The sequence below is a fragment of the Parambassis ranga genome, chromosome 17 (genome assembly GCF_900634625.1).
Source record: "Parambassis ranga chromosome 17, fParRan2.1, whole genome shotgun sequence".
NCBI classification, from domain to species: Eukaryota; Metazoa; Chordata; class Actinopteri; family Ambassidae; genus Parambassis; species Parambassis ranga.
In genome coordinates this window covers 15,538,423-15,555,233 of record NC_041037.1, presented here as the reverse complement: position 1 = coordinate 15,555,233, position 16,811 = coordinate 15,538,423, and the positions used below count along the sequence as shown (strand labels likewise).

Below are 16,811 nucleotides of genomic sequence, written 5' to 3'. Positions count from 1 at the left end.
AATGGCAGAAAGATAGTGCGATGACCTTTGACATGCCTTCTCTGTGCTTCTTAGGGGGTCTCGATAATTGCTATGGTAACAGGATGTTGTCGAGGTCAGTCGATTGGTTGAGCCGAACTGCCAGTCAGCCTGATGAGTCCTTTGATTATGGCTGCATGTTCACATCTGCACTTGTAGCCTTGTTGCAGTGACACACATGGAAATTGAAGGTCTCTTTTGTCAGTGTTGTGAGGCATGTAACTTAGCATGTTAAAGAGTCAGTGATATTCAGGAGATGGTTAGATAATGAGAAACCAGGATGAACCATGTAGAAGTCAGTATGTGTGTTTTGAATTATCATATGTAGCAGAGAATAGGGGAAGCAGAAGTAAAGAAAGCAACTAAGGAATGATGGATGCAAAAGAAGGAATGATTATACAAAAAAAAGAGTAGAAATAAGGTGAAGAAAGGAAGGATGAGGAGAAAGGAAGGCAGGAAAGAGGCGAAAAGAGGAGGGGGCGTCGATGCATAATGTGAGTGAAAGGCAGTTAGAGTGGGGCTGACCTTTCCCTGGCCAGATTAGATTGGCCTGCCAAGACTGCTTAGAGGAACAGATAGAAGCAGCGGACACACACACACAGAGCAAACAGCTCACACATGCGCTCACAGTCAACACGCCACGCAGCGTGCATGCACGCTAATCAGGCCATGTGAAAGCAGCTTTGAATTTCAGGTTTAGAAATAAGAAAAAATATTAACCCTATATACTATATTACATATTCAACCTTAAAAGATCCCATTAGCCATTCACCATACTGTATGTTGGATATTAAATCAATGGATATCATACCATCAAATGGAGATCAGATAAAATGCCATGCAAGGATTTGCTTTGGCTTCAGTTTCCCGCCCCACGTTATGCCACTTGCTTTGAACCTTTAGCAGTTAAGCCTGCATGTCCAGTTCTTGTTATGACCAATGAGCCACAAAATTCATTCTTTGATCAGTTAATTAGATTATTCCCTAACCACAGCAGCCACGACCACAGCAATAAAAGCACACCCATTCACAACAGAACATCAGTGGACACAAAGCTAAATAGTTGTCTATGTATCTAACTTCCTTCACTGACTTCTTCATGTGATTGTCAGCATGACAGTGTTGCAAAGTAGATGGGAATAACATGGTTGCATTATAGAATATGTACGGCCTAGTCCAGTCAATCTGTGTGTAACAGACAGTAAAGTTTTGATGCTATAATAAATTAATATATATATAATATATAATAAATTACAGACAAAACTTCTATATCCTTGTACCAAAATCAATGTGCTTTATATGAATCTACTTTTTGCATTGTCTTAAGGATTAATACATGCTGAGGGTCATGAAAGTTCAAGCATATCAGTTGTTGCTGCTTCAACATAAGCTAATAGGACATGTGCCCTGTTCCTCTGCCGTTTTGGAAAAACACTAGCCTCAGTAGCTGAGCAGACAGCTAGAAATAGACTACTCATCCATTGTTCCCATATGTTCCCCTCTGCCGCTGAGACCAAATAAAAATTAAAAGGTCTTTTTTATTTGATCACTAAAAACCATGGGCCTGTCATAAAACTGGTTAGTATTGGTGGCGCATTTTAGAGGCTCACAGTCAGTCCGTGCCCACATTCTCTATCATTTTATTCAGCATTATGTGGGAGGAGGAGCAGCAGCAGACGTTGGAGACGAGCCCTAGTGGCTGATTTGCACTTTGACAAAGACGCCATAGTGTAGAGAGACGGTAGTGCACTGAGGACAACTGTTATAGGAAGTCTAGTATTGAGACTCACACTGGGACAGGTGGGTTAAATACGATGGCTGTCAGCTGCGTCTGGTCCCCCACAGACACACACACACAGCACACTAGTCCACCTGAGAGCTTGTAGAAATTGGAATAGGTGTAAATAAGATGGCTGTCAGAGCTGTCACTGGAAGACACACACAGACAGCTTCAGACTCACACACACAGTTCCAATAGTCAGGGTCTAAGTGACATACACACTTGAACACTCATACACACACACCTACCTACCTACCTACCTTTGCGTGGTAGATAGACATGGTGTAAGTGACAGGTAGACTGACTCACACTCTTGCACACAAACACACACACCTTCAAGGGGTTGGAGAGACAGGGCCTAAGTGACAGAAGGACAGACAGTCTCAAACAAACATTGAAGAGACACCTCTAAGTGACGGACACACACACACAGCCAACTCTGTGGTTAAGTGGAGCTGAAGGGAGCAGTCAGGCAGTGGTAAGGGTTTGTCTGAGCGTTCATCACTAGGTTTATAGAAGTGCCACTCACACACACGCACACACACACACTTTCCCTCTTTCTCAGAGATTGATGGGTAGGGTGTCAGTCTCCATCAGTTCAGCCCTGGTCGAAATGCTGTCTCTCTCTTCACCTTCTTGTCTCTGACCAGATCTTCCTCTTGTTTCCTCACCGATCTCCAGGTTGTCTGCAAATCTTTAATTTGGTTTGGAAAAAACAAAGTTTTATAGGAACTAAGTTTAGCATCCTCAACTTTTGAAATGTCTCCAAAAGTTAGTAGGTCTCTGGGGGCGGGGGGTCTTCATCCAGATTATGGTTTCTTATTCTGAATATTCTGAGAAGGCAAAAATAATAGGCTTTGTGTACAAAAAATGTTTTAAATCATGCACCTCGAGTAGGATTATAGGGCAGGTTGTCCATTAATTGCGGTGTTGGTGGTCTGATGATGATGATGGCCCTGCACACGGGGACAAATCTGTGGGCAAGATGGTACAACTTTGTCTTTGTCCGAAAATACTGAAAGTGCTCTTGTCTCTTTTTTAGCAACTGGTTTTGCCACGTGTAGTATCAAAGAGAGCGCGGCAGACAGCGATGCTGACCTTGATGTGGACGGAGACGACACCTTGGAGTACGGCAAAGCCCAGTACACTGAGGCTGACATCATTCCCTGTTCTGGTGCTGGAGAGGACCAAGGAGAAGCCAGGGAGAGGGAAGCACTACGGGGAGCTGTACTCAAGTATGAAGGCTCACTGTAATTACTTGACACACTATGAAAGTACGAACTTAGCACTATTAGCAATGTAGAAAGGTCCCTTAATGTCAGTATGTTTCTCTGTGTTTCAGTGGCGGGATGCCTTCTAACAGAATAACGCCTGAATTCTCAAAGTGGGCCAATGATGGTAAGTTGGGCAAAAAACAATGATAATACAGTGTAGGCTATTCAGACATTGATTACTACATCTGCTGTATAAAAAGCAGGTGTTACTGCTGGGAAAGTCACCATTCAGTGTTGAGCAATTGACCTATTTCCTACAGAGATGCCTTCAACAAGCAACGGAGAAAGCAGCAAGACGGACCCCAGCACCCCTTCATCTTCCTCCTCTTCCTCCAGCGCACCACGCACCTGTAAAAACAGTGAGATCGAAAAGTAAGTAAATGATGTGCATGTGATCTAAACATGAAAATTACTCACACACACGCACACCTCTCTCTCCCTCTTTCACTCGTGGTCTTTTCATGACTTTCTGATGAGTTGTTTTTCTTGTGGGAGAGTCAATCTGTAGAGGATCATAAATGATGCATTTGGTGTGGATTCTGTTTTTGCCTGGTGTGTGTATGTCACACAGAGGGTCTCTCCAGGTATTGATTTTTCTGTGTAGTTTTTAGTTTTCTGAGAACACAGAGCTGTCTTAGGGCCAATATTGGGCACACAGACAACAACCCCATAGTGTGAAAACACATGAAAACTTTAGATCACGTGCATCTCATTCACACACATTATCCCTGCATTATTATACAGGCCAGCTTGTTGCATAGGTGAGAGACAGGTGGCCAAGCATACAAAGAGAGAGGGAGATTTGGATGATTGGTTGCTTCTGCATGTCTGACATATGCCTCCTTTGTCCAACAGAAAATTACTAATACTTTTACTGGCCAAAAAAAAGAAAACCGTTAGGAAAAGACTGCTTTCTCATGCCACAAGTGTTTACAGTATGCACTGCTTAAGCTCTGGATAGGATGCAATAAATGCTTCATTTAAACGAATCAATCAGCATAACATTTTTTCCCCATATTAAATATCAGGTGAGGGAATAACTGGGGAATAAGCAGAGCAGCTTGAAGTGTATTAACACTGCAAGCCAAGAACTGTGTGTGTGTTTGCTGATTGAGGGGATGCTTTTGATGAGTTGTCTGTTGTGTGGTCATTCCGGTTTTATTTTGTGTGTATGAGGAACACAGTACGACACAGTGTCAGTGTGTGTGAGCCAAGGGTCATTGATAACTTCATCAGCTTTTTCAGTCTTCTGTGAAGAAGTAAAGCTGAACCACCTTTCAGCTCTACAGCATGTGTACTAGTTCATAGAATTGTACAATAATACTAAGTTTGAGGATAATTTCTTAGCAAACATTTAGATATCTTAGCTTTCTTGAATAGTCTCAAATGTTGGTGTGTGGTAAAACTGATGTAGCTGAGGTTGTGGAGCAGAACATGCCTTAATCTAAGTATCCATTTAAAGGGGTCAAACTAGATGCTGAATGATTGCATTGGAACAAGCAGTCAGCTGGCTGGCTGGAACAATTCCCTGCCTCACTCTTCTCTACTTGCTATAAATGCACGTATTTGTGGAGCTTCTGTGCCCCTCCGTCCCCAAATGAAAATGAGATTTGTCTCCTTTCGTTACATTGATACATTGTACACGTGTGTGTGTGTGTGTGCGCGTTGCTTTGCTCAGGGCAGCGTTAGTGAAATCTCTCTCTCTCTTTCTCTCCGTCTCTGATCCCAGATGGGTAATGATCTGGTCGCCTCCCAGGGCGTCCTCGTTCCCCTGCTCATTCCCCTGCAAGATAAATGAGCTCACACACACATACATATACACACACACACACATACATATACACGTACAACGCCTGAGACGCTCTTTCCCCTCCAAGATAAATGGCCTCTCCAATGCCGCCAATGTGATTGCTGCCAAATTTGGTGCTCCAGCTGGAACAATGCGAAGAGATTTCCATGTGGTTTCTGCAAATAATTGAATCTGTCCTCAATTTGGAAGTGATGAAGCCAGATTTCTACCCACCACCCCCCCCTCCTTTACACACAGACACGCACACTGCCCAGTCTCTGTCTATGCATTTTCCTCTTCTTCTTGCTTCTTTGCCATGTTGGTAAGCTGCATTTCTCCCTGTTTCTCCTACCCATTTCTCTGCTTTGTTCTTTTCCTGTCCTCTGTCTCAATTCTTCTCAGGCACTTACAAGATGCCCCCCCAACCTCCCTCCCTTGCCTTTTGCCATCTGAGACCTACACACAGACACACACATCGGGCAGGCAGAGGCAGGGGAAATCAATAGTGACTTAAATGTTTTATCATGGTGTGTCAGTGTAGTTAAGGCCTCGGTTAACAGGGTGCAGCAGAGAATGATGCTCTAAAGGGATTTACCACTGCTTTTTTTTTTTTTTTACACCACATACATGTGAGATGTTTTATGTTTATATCCCAACCTAGTAGATACATTATTTTTCCAAAATGTGGCAAAATTGTTTTTTTAATTAATTGATTTGTAATTTTAGCAATTTTGTGTGCATCTGTTGAGAGAGAAGCTGAGTGAGGCCAAAATGTAGGTAGACAGTAGATTAAGACACAGGCCTGATTGAGATGGATGGGAGAGATCTTCAGCTACACACACACACGCACTAATGAAATGAGAAATAGCCTCACACACGTTGGGGACAGAGCGCTAAATAGAAGGGAGGCAGAGCCATCTATCTATCTCTGTCGGGCTCTCTCTGGCTTGCCATAGGGATGACTTGAGATAGAAACATATAGCAATTTCACTTTTTTTTTTCCATTCGCACACACACACACACACACACACACACACACACACACACCATCCAAAGACCCTATGGAGCAGTAACTAAGTTGGAGCAGTAGGGTGTTGTTTGAATGGAAGCTGTATTTCAGTGTTAGTATTGCTTTTATGATGCCAAGCTCTTAGATCATGGCCAAAAGTTAAAACATGCTAAGCCAGAGCCTCGTCCCTGTGTGCTGAGAAATACAAACATAAAGCTGACAGATGTCCTGCAGGTAGCAGTGAATATATCGATGGGAGACAGATATCCTGTTAAGCAAACACAGTTTGCATACATTTACTAACAACATGGCTGGACATTGTGGAATAATTAGTTGCAGAAAAATAATGAGAAAACAGACAGAAGGCCAAAATAAACCTCTGTGTCTGTTACTCTGCCAAAGATGTTCTGCTGCAGAAAGGATCTCTCACTGACTGGGAGTGGATTGTATGTTTTTCAGTTTATCAAAACCGCAAGAGGAGTGAGAGTTGTCTGTTTGTGAAATGTTCTTGTCAGTTTAATAGTTATAAGTCCTGTTCTCCACTTCAGTATTTGGATCAGGCAGCTTGTAAAAACTGCAGCACAAATAGATTACAGCTATCTGACAGATTAAATGAACACCTCAAACTGTATGCTGCTTTTCCTGTTGTTGCTGTACTTCCACTTTAGTGTTTCTGTCTTCTATGCCAGCATAGTGGAAAATAGAAAATTTGAAATGAACAAACTTCTTAAAAGGATTCTTACCTGTGTGATTTAGTGAGAGACTGAATGTGGAACCAAAAGTTGTCAAACTGGTGTGTCAGTCTTTTATTACCTTTTACTAAATGCATAACAAGTGTGTTTTAAATCAGTTTAAGTATTGCTACTGTCCTCCTGAGACTCCCTGACCAAGAAAACTGCTGTTACACTGAAAAAGAGCCAGCTCACACAGACTGTTCTTTGCTGACCCAGGAACAGTTTACATTTCAGTTTGTAACCCAAATTGTACCGTTAATTTGATTCTCAGTGTCTACCTGACACATTTGCTGAACCTGGGTCCCAGAGTGGAATAAATTTTCCTGTTTTGGCTCCGAGACTGGAAAGGCTAAAAACCCCCTGAGCAAGCTTAAATCAGTGGCATACACAAATAGTGTAAGGTTTTTAAAAGTCAAGGATTTGTACTTGTGCTTCTTGCTGGTTGTTTTTCTCCCTGTAAGTCACATCTAGCCCCAGAGAGTTGTCTCTCCTTTGCTTGGCCCTGTGAAGTCATCTTGTTCTCATCCTTACCGCCGTTAAATCTCTGCAGCACCTCTGTCACTTCTCCCCACCCCTTGTTTAGATGGCCACAGCTGTGTTAACAAAGATCAATGTGATTTTATAGCATTAGGACAATTCTCATCTTTCTATAAAACAGATGAGCTAAATGAATATTCATTAGAGATGTAGAATAGGCTGTTGTTGGCTGTCTGAGAAAGTGAGTTGCACAAATCTTAAGAGAAAAACTTTCTTTTCCTCTCCTCGTCGGACAGGAAATGACCCTTTTGCAGAGTTTTGTGGGCAGCTGAGCGACAGCAAGATTTATTGGAGCTGTTAAAAAAAGGAGACAGCCTTGTTTGAAAGGACAACCCCCATCCAGCTCTGTCCAGCCCAGAGTCCACTGCTGCTTTATAAGCTAGCTGGCTAATCAAGGCTAAATGGCTTTTTACAAGCTCAGTACTAATAAGAGGAGAGGGTAAAGCAGTTTATAGGGCACAGGGTGGCGAGTCAGGCTAGGCCTTTATAGACATGGGATGATGATGGGGTTACGGGGAGGAGCTAGTATAGGTGGAAAGGAAGAACCTCCTACTACAGTATAGGTGCATTTTAACCAGAGGCTTCAAGATTCTGTGGCCACACAAAAATCAACTTGTGCTTGAGCAAGAGGAGTCCAGACCTCGTGGCAGAGAGGGACAAAAAAAAGATTTCAGTTCAAACGTTGGCACGAAGAGACCTACCGATTTTATTAAAAAAAAAAATGTAATTCTGTATCTGTAAAAAAAACGTAGAAAAAAATCAAAAACCATGTGATCTCTTTTTATGTGGGAGAAGCCGTCAAACTTTTTTTTTTTTCCCTGGACAAATTTCTGCAGTTATAATCTGCTGAGTTTTATTGTGCAGCTTAGCACAATCTGATGATCACCATGCAAACCTGAAATGTTTAATTTTAATTTAATCTTCAATTTAGTTTAAATGTTCAATTTATTTTAATGGGCTTGTTTGGTGATATGAATCAAGGAGCTCAGATTTAAAACTATGGCTGTTGCAGAAAAATTAATTTACAGGAACCCAGCTCTTAGAATGAAATAAGGAGAGTCCATCCTTGTTTCCTTTCCTCTTCCCTGCAGCCATTCTCCTTTGCTGTTTGAGGATGCAGCAAATGGAGCCATATTATAGGCCACACACACACACACACACACACACATGCACCAACAGCCACTTATTCCTCGCACCCTCCCTTCCCTCTCTGCTTGTCCTTCCCCATCCAGATCGATACCATAGATCAGCTAGCTATCAGACTGCAAAATGACCACATCACCATAAACACACACACACACTATTATTGCATCTTGCTAGTGAGTGGATGGCCATAATAAACACCAGCTGGCTTGTGCGGTCTTGTCTCCTCGCACAGAATCATCAGCAGCATTGCGGTTTGTGCGTCGTCCGTATTGATTTAGTTATGGCTGCTTCATATGCTGTAGGACAGTGTTAAATGCACATTTTGTGTTATCACGGTACACATTAATCAGAGGCTACTCAGAGGCAGGAAGAAAGGGAGGATGCCGGATGGAACGAAGACAAGAGGGATGAAGCAAGGACACATGGAGATGAGGAGATAAATACAGAGGCAAGGAAATAAATAGCAAGGGGAGGTTGACATGAAGAAACATAACGGAGAAGATGAAGAGGGTGGAATATGAGATGTTTAGGAAAAGTCCACAGGCCAGTTAAGTTAAAATCAGAGGGCGAAGAAGAGGGTGCAGTCAATAATTAAAAAACGGTGAGGATAAGAGATGGATACTGAAGTAAATACGGGGTTAAGATAGGGCCTTTGAGGATACAGATGTGTTAAATAGAAGGATGTAAGTACTATATACTGCACACAAAGAAAAATAAATGAGAGTTCAGAGATGTCCAGCAGAGCTACAGGGACATAGAAAGTTCAATAGAAACATGTTATATGACTGTGAGTGAAGAAACGCGCAGGTTTACACTGCAGAACAAGCCAAAGCAACAATCAAGATTGTTTTTGTTGTGAAGATGTTTTGACATTATCAATAGTTGCAGTCATGGATCTAAACCTGAACTCTCTCTTCTCCTGCTGCAGAGTAACAGAGGAAGAGTCCACGGCTACCACTATAGAGGCTCTGAAGGCTCGAATCAGAGAGCTGGAGAAGCAGATCCTCCGAGGAGACCGATACAAGTGTCTTATCTGCATGGTGAGTACCACACTCATATGAATATTTGTCTGTACATCAGGTCTTAAAAGGGGGGAGTATCAGGCCTTTGTCAGAAGGTGCAGCATCTAGTGTTTCTAAAACTTGATTCTAATACCAGAAACAAGGGAAACCATGATTTAGAAATAGTTAGATCTAGTTGGGATTTAAAAGGCCCCAGTATTTTGTCACAACAGGTTTACACTGCCTCTTCCATACTTTGATGTGCGATGTTGGGTTGATTGCCCTGATAGTTAGAGCACCAGCAAGCCACATGGCACTCCTGCCCAAGTCTCCTCTGTTTCCAGCCTCCTGTTTACAGCACAAAGACAATAGCTTAAAGTAAAAATGTTGTCAGTGCAAAGCCTGTCTGCAGGCTTTTTGTAGCCTCAACCCTGTCCTCATCGGTCACACAGCTATCACAAGCTGCCCCACTGCTCCTCATGTCACAATCTGTTTTATATTGTCTGTCCTTCAAACAGTGGATTAATCCGCATCCCTGCAGCCTGACAGCCAAAGGCTGTCCCTATCTTCCTCTTTAACTGAATTAACTATAATTTAAAGAGGTGTAACTTTAATCTGTTTTCCAAACCTCCTGACCACATTCAGTGTTACTATCACACAACACTGCCCTTTGCCCACTTTACCCACTCTTGTTGTCTTTAGTTCTTGACCTCTGTGAAGTTTGTAGCTTTGAGTGGCAGATGTTTGTTGTGTGACTGATACACATTGTGCATGTTGGAACTATTGACATCTCATTTTTTTAGCTTCTCAGAGCATTTCTGAGTACTTGGTGGTTTTGTATTGCTTTCTGTATTGTGGAGTTGTAGCTACTGCATGGCTTTGCAAGTGACAGGACTGTGTGCTGGCACAAATGACTGCTGTGCTACATGACTTTTAGATTTTCTTAAACTCACATCTGAATAGATTCATGTCTGCAGTATGTAAAGGTCCAGCAAGTATTGCATTGTTAGGTATAAAAAGATGCTCCTGTGCTTGTATTGTTGATTGATTAGGCTCATAGATCAATAATATAAGCCAACATTATCAGGCAGAACGAGGAACAATGTTCGCTTGACATGCAGCTGTACCTACACACCCACCATCAGTGTTTGTGTTCCCCACTTTATGTCAAGTACTCATCGTATCGTCCTCCAAGCTTGTGGAGAGTGCAACGTCGGCATCCTGCGCTTGTGTGTGTAGAGCGGGTAATTACCGACGCCTGCGCATCCTAAAGGTCGCTGGGTGCCTGAGGTGACACGGAGGGCAAGGCACAGCGATCGATCACTCAGTGCCCCATGGACACACGGCTCCTCTCTGCTCATCTGTCACTGTCCTCATCTCTCTCTCTCTCTCTCTCTCTCTCTCTCTCACACACACACACACACACACACACACTGAGGCATACACAGCAACACAAACACGCATACACACTTGTCTAATCTATCTCTGTCCATCTTTAACCTGTCACCTTCCCTGTCACTGTCTCATCTAAAAGTCATCAAGTTACTCTCACCATTTGGCAAGACACGGTGCATTTTAGAGAGGGTGGAGATTTTAAGGTCGAGGGGAAACACCACTGCAGCTAGGTTTTCACAACTTTGTAATCGTACAGAATTCCCTCTCTAAATTGTGTGGTGCATATTTTAAGAAGACAAATGGTCTTGTGTTAAAACCATCTTAACTTGAAGGGGCTGCTTACCTCTCCTGACAGCTGTTGTGAGTGTATTTGTACCTCCATCTGCTGGTCAGTTTAGGAAGTGCACATGTGAAAAGTAGTGATGTGGATACCTTTATTCCGATAAGGATATCTGTGCACCCTCAAAGTCTATGCAAGCCACCACTCATCCTGCTGGCCTTTCATGACTGATGTCTGTTGAACCCACTAATGTTGCCATGTCACTAACTGCACTTGTGTGTAGACAAAACTTCACACTTCAAAAGACATATCCGAAATTTTCCATTGACTTTTGTCAAGTTGTCCGCTGCTACGCTAAGTACGAGCATTCCATTTATGACGTCTCTACTGCTACGCTAAGCTATTGGCACACACTTGTGTGTGTGGGTCTGTGTGTGTGTTTGTTGCGCACTTGTGATCAGTACAAAGCCCGCCTCTATGATTAGCTGCCACCTTTGCCCCTCCTCTCCTCCCCACCCCCACCCCCCACCACCTCCTTCCGCAGAGGAAGCCTGCTCTCCAGTCAGGTGTGGAGATCAAGAGCATAGGGGCGTGGCCAGGGCCCCGGCCACTGGCCAATGAGGTCGGAGAGAGGCAGCCTAAGTCCCTCCCCCTCGGCCTGTACTGCCTGTACAGGGGCCTTGTGATTGGTGGCTACGGCAGCGGCATAAAGAGGCTCCTCCCACAGCCCCTACGGAGGGTAAGGCACTCCCTCCCTCCTCCGCTCCTCTTCCTCACCCCTCCATTCTTCCCTCATCTCTCCGTTCTTTTCGAGAGTAAAAGAAAAAAAGACCTCGTTCACGGTTTTCTCCCTCATCTTCTCCCTTTGCCTGCCTCCCTTCGTCTTTGCTCGTTGCTTGCCTGATGTTATGTCTGTACATGTGTGTGATGTGCAGGTTGCCGGTTCAGTTGTCCCCTATGCTGCCTTGCTCAGTGGTTCTGTGGCTGCTGGCTGTGTTGTTCCATGGTTAGTGGTTTGATGTTGTTGGCTGGCCAGGAAATGGTCAGTGTTGGTGGCTCGTTGATAAAGGATATGTGTGTGTGTGTGTGTGTATTGTGAACCATTTTGTGTAACTTCTGTGTTTTGTTCTGTTTTTAGGATTCCTACACGATGCCGCTCACCTCCATCCAGTGCTGGCATGTCCATTGTGAAGAATGCTGGCTCAGGACTCTGGTACGCTAGACATACACACACATATACACACACACACACTCCTTTGTGCTTCAGGGCAGCTCCTCATGACATGCAGTTATTACAGCCTCATTTCATAGTCAGTGAATTTCTCTCTGTATCCGTGCCCCACAGGGAAGAACTAAAATGGAATACATCCCAAATGACCTGTTCTCTTGCTGCACGCACAATCCAGGCAATGCAAACACTTGTAGTCTCAGAGGGGTAAAAGCTTAGATGGAATGGTCCCCAAAAGGCTTGTTAAAATGTTGGAATAAAGTGGTCAACTCTAACCACCAATGACTTCAACCTAGTACCTCGGGTCTGTACACACATCAGAGGTTTTGTTGTTGGTTATTAGTTAGGTTAATATATTCAGTAGTGTGTAATTAGCTGGTGCTAATGTGGTAAATGGAGCGCAAAGAAAAATGGTGTTCATGCTGCAGGGAGGATAAACAGTACTTTCACTGATGTCTGTGCTGCTTCTCTTTTCTCTCCATGTTTTTCCACTATTGTCAACGTACTTGTCCCGTTACATAGTATGTTCCTTGTTACCTGTGCTTTACCTGCTCAGTGTTACATCGTGACCACTTTGAGCCCAAATTAAATGATCACCAATCAGCCACTTTTACATTGCAAACATAGAACAATATGCTGTAAGTGTAAATTAGCACACATTTAGTATCATTAAAAGGGGAGTTACATCACCAAAGGTAAAGGCTTATGGCTCAGACGGAGACTTAGAGATAAACATAGCATGATAGTATTGCACACAGTTGAGTACTTGTAGAGTTTAATTGAGCTCACAGTTGAGTCTAAGTGCTGCTTAGCCTGGTGAGAGTTGAGGAAGAAGCTGCAGAGTACAGGGCAAAGATGTCTCCATTTTTCACAGTTTAACAACCTGTTAAACTGCTGATCTGCGTTGATTGAAACCACAGAAGAATGAAACTCATGAACCCTGCTGATTGTCTATATGATCAATACAAATTAAATAAATAAGAAAAAAACATAAGGTTAACACAACATTTTCATCTTATTAAGCATTTTTTTGAACAAAGCCCATTGTTTCCCATCTGCCACCTGTGCTCTTTGTGTGAGCGTGTGCACGCTTGTGCTGCCGTCGCTGGTCTAATGTATGGGGCATTAAACTCCTAGCCTGGAGACGGCTATAAAAACAGGAGGGCCAAGCTGATCAAAGTAAATACCCGGGAATCTAGTTACCGTCAGCCCAGCCTCTTACTGCTTTAATGAGCAAGGCAGCTGGAGCACAGCATGACAGGCACACACCCACACACGCTTAACCGCCCACGCTAAAGAGGAGCACAGAGCTCCGACAGGCATGCAAACAAACAAGAGGAATGCTCCCACACACACACTCGCACACAGTGTGTGACAACAGAAGTCGCCAAAGCATATTTCTGTTTTATCTTTGAGTGTAATAGGGACGTGACAGGTGTACATCAGGGGTTTTTATTTTCTCTTGTGGATCACAGAGAAGTCTGGTACATGAATGCAGCATTAGTTTATGATTAATACATAGTAACTGGACAGTTTATACAAATGTAAAGGAAGAAACATTGTGTAACTTTGGAAAACTTATGGACTACGTTGATTACATTCTCATCCCCTATTTGTCTTCTTCTTCTTTTCCCTCTTGCTCGTGTCTTCTTTTTCTTCCTTTTATTCTTCTCCTGCTCTTTATGTACCTCTTCTTCTGTCTTCGTCATCTTCTTTGTCTTTCCTTCTTCAGAATCGTAGTCTTCTTCCTCCTCTTCTTTCCTCTCAAGTCTGTTTTGGTTACTACGGAGCCACAAATCCTCTTAGCAGGAATGTGTAATATCTGTCAGGCTCTTCACTTTCCACTCATCTTCTTGAGACTCTGTTTACATTTTTTTGACTACCCTGGCCTGACAGAGTTTATTCAGTGGCGTTCAGGAAAAGAAGCCCATAAATCCTGATAGGTCAGACGAACCTGTACAGACTTTGAAAGTGCAGGTATTCCACTTATGAGATCCCTGCATTCTGTTAGGCTCATGTCAGATATTACACCCACCGTTTTGTGGGGTTAACACTCACCTCGCTGCTTCCTATACACCACCTACACACATTACAGTGGACTGATGAGGGCCTCCACATACCAAAGGGACACGTTTGTGGTGGTTGATGATCAGTTTTGTATGTCTTAAAGGTCACTTTTTGGGGAGGTGTGATATTTAGAATGGCGTTAAATCATCATAGTTAAACATAGTTTCACTGGTAATACTTCTTCATACATCTGTAAAGTGAAAATAGTCCGAAGGAATGCGCCTGCAGACAGAAGTTACCAGCCAACAAAAGAAAGAAACGGGCAGAGAGGAGGACAGTGGTGGAGACCACCCAGTCAGAATCCTGTCAGCCCTGTGTTGCATATTATCACCTGCTGCTTTACTGCAGATGGCACACCATCAAAGGATAGTGAAGGAAGAGAAAATGCACAGGCGGGATTCACATAGACTCTTAAGATCCGAGAGGCTCATTGTATCACACATTTTTCAAAGCAATCATAATCCTAATTGTATTCTCTCCATCTACCACAGGGGAACAAGAAGTTGTGCCCGCAGTGCAACACCATCACCTCACCTGGAGACCTGAGGCGTGTCTACCTGTAAAGAGCACAACCCCCTGCCTCCTCATCCTTTTAGCCGATTCCTCCATCTTAGATTTCATCTCCCTTCCCACGGATCATTGTTCGTTTTCTCTCTCAGAGAGCGTTCAGAGACTACGCGGCTGTCGTCAAGACAGCGCCCGCTCTTTGAGGAGGGTGAAACTGGCTTGAATGAATGGCATGAGCAGCCCTCACTGACTCTCTGGCAGTTGCCCTGTCATTCAACTCACATAGAAAAAAAATGGACACCTGAAACCTGTGATGGTGAACAGGCCTGTTTCTCCTTCCCATGGCTCCCTCTTCCACTGTAGTACCTTTAGTCAGTGGAGACACCCAGCTTAGCCCTGCTGAGACCTGACAGCTTCATGCTGCTGGAGGTGGACCTGAAAGGAACTTCGTACTGCAGAATATAAAAACGTTTTCCCCCTCGCTAGCTCTTCTTTGATATTTCAGTGGTGCTGGACAACAGGCTTTTTTCCCCGATGACTTGACAGAAAGCTTCTTTAGTTGTTTTTTGTTCACCTCTATCTTCATGCAAGTGTTGCTTATGAGAATTAAAAAAGGGGCCTGTAAAACTGAGCTTTCAACCAAACTGAGAATAACCTCACAACCTTGAAAAGGAGTCTGACACTCACCCTCCTCCACCTCTTCTTCCTCCTCTTCTTCTTCCTCTCACTCACTTGCCCTCCTTTCCTTCCCCTTCTTTTGTGGTGTTCTAGTGAAGTAAACCAAATTTTCTCCCCCTCCAAGATGCAGTGCAAGCACATGTAATATAGTTCTATGTATGTTTACAATGTTGGGTGTAAATGACATAGAGTTCACACACACACACACACGTGTACACACAGACACACACATTACCATCAGCAGACACACACAGAAGTATATAATATCAAAGTCCTGTTTTTAGTTGGAAGGGTTTGGGAACAATGCTTGGGGGAAAAAATGGCTTGAAGAAAAAAAGCCTTCTGTATTTTTTAAAAAAAGATCATTTGAAGATCCATTGAAGTTTTATTTGATTGTACAGGAATTTAAAAAAAAAGTAATAATAAACTACTCAAGACTAGATGGTCAAAATTTAGGTGGTGTAATTTTTCTGCAGAGTACCCTGAAAAGCTGTAGATCTGAACATGAAGCAAGGACAGATGTTGTGTTAGTTATATTGAATGGAGAGTTTGCTATTGCCCAAGATTTCCTGCAAACAAGCAGAGCTGCTCTTTAGTTGAAACATTGTCCAGCTCAACCTCTTCTTTTAACCTCTGTTTCTGCTTCCTGTCAGTTGGCGTAACAACATGCTCAGATCATAGTCTAGACACTTTCTTTTCATTTTACCCCTACATGTCTAAAAAAAAGCTTTTTCCATTGTTCTCCTACTGCTATGCTGCAAAAAAAAGGTCCCAAAACTGCAACCCAAAGGGCATGTTCTTTCTAAGCGATAATGAATGAAGGGAAGTCTCTGGAAAAGAAGGATGGCCAAGACTGAACTGGCAACCTCCAGAACCCGCAGCAGTCTTTCTCCCTTTCCCTTTTTCCGCCCTTTGCAGCAGCAGCAGCAGCATCAGCAGCAGCCAAGGTGGTGGTGTGCTTTGTGTTTGTAAAACTATGTATTCTGTGATGTCTGTATTGTTGTAAGAAATACTGAAAAAAAGAAAAAATAAAACTTCTCAAATACCATGAGTGTTCCTGTTCACGCGACCTGGGTGGTAAACTAAGACAAAGGATTACGATGAAAAGGTGACGAAGATGGCCTTAATGCAGAAGACGCTTTCTGTTCATATGCTTTCAATAGACTTCATGTGTCATCTCAGTAGTGTTCGCTCTTTCTCATAGGGACAAAGTTGATCATTCTCATCAGCTGTTTAATAAAGGCCCTCTATCTGTCAGAAGTAAAGGGGATCTGGGATCCCTCCTATAGCTCTGGGGCAAAGAAAGCATGAGTTGGTCCGAGGTCATGTCTACTGCTAAACTTTTACTTATGTTTGTGCCACTTTATG

At 43.2% G+C, this 16,811-nt stretch overlaps 1 protein-coding gene across 5 annotated transcripts in view; it reads left to right on the top strand.

The window, feature by feature from the left end:
• rnf220a (ring finger protein 220a) overlaps positions 1–16,491 on the top strand; it is a 131,415-nt gene extending 114,924 nt beyond the window's left edge. For 3 of the 5 annotated variants that reach the window (XM_028427055.1, XM_028427053.1, XM_028427056.1), the window contains 6 exons: positions 2,841–3,033; positions 3,141–3,196; positions 3,333–3,444; positions 9,216–9,327; positions 12,102–12,176; positions 14,750–16,491. In XM_028427055.1, coding sequence (XP_028282856.1) covers positions 2,841–3,033; positions 3,141–3,196; positions 3,333–3,444; positions 9,216–9,327; positions 12,102–12,176; positions 14,750–14,821 — 620 coding nt within the window. In that variant the 3' untranslated portion in view covers positions 14,822–16,491. Of the gene's footprint in view, positions 1–2,840; positions 3,049–3,140; positions 3,197–3,332; positions 3,445–9,215; positions 9,328–12,101; positions 12,177–14,749 lie in introns of all 5 variants that reach the window. The other 2 variants (XM_028427054.1, XM_028427052.1) reach the window with 1 other exon arrangement.
• The last annotated feature ends 320 nt before the right edge of the window (positions 16,492–16,811 follow it).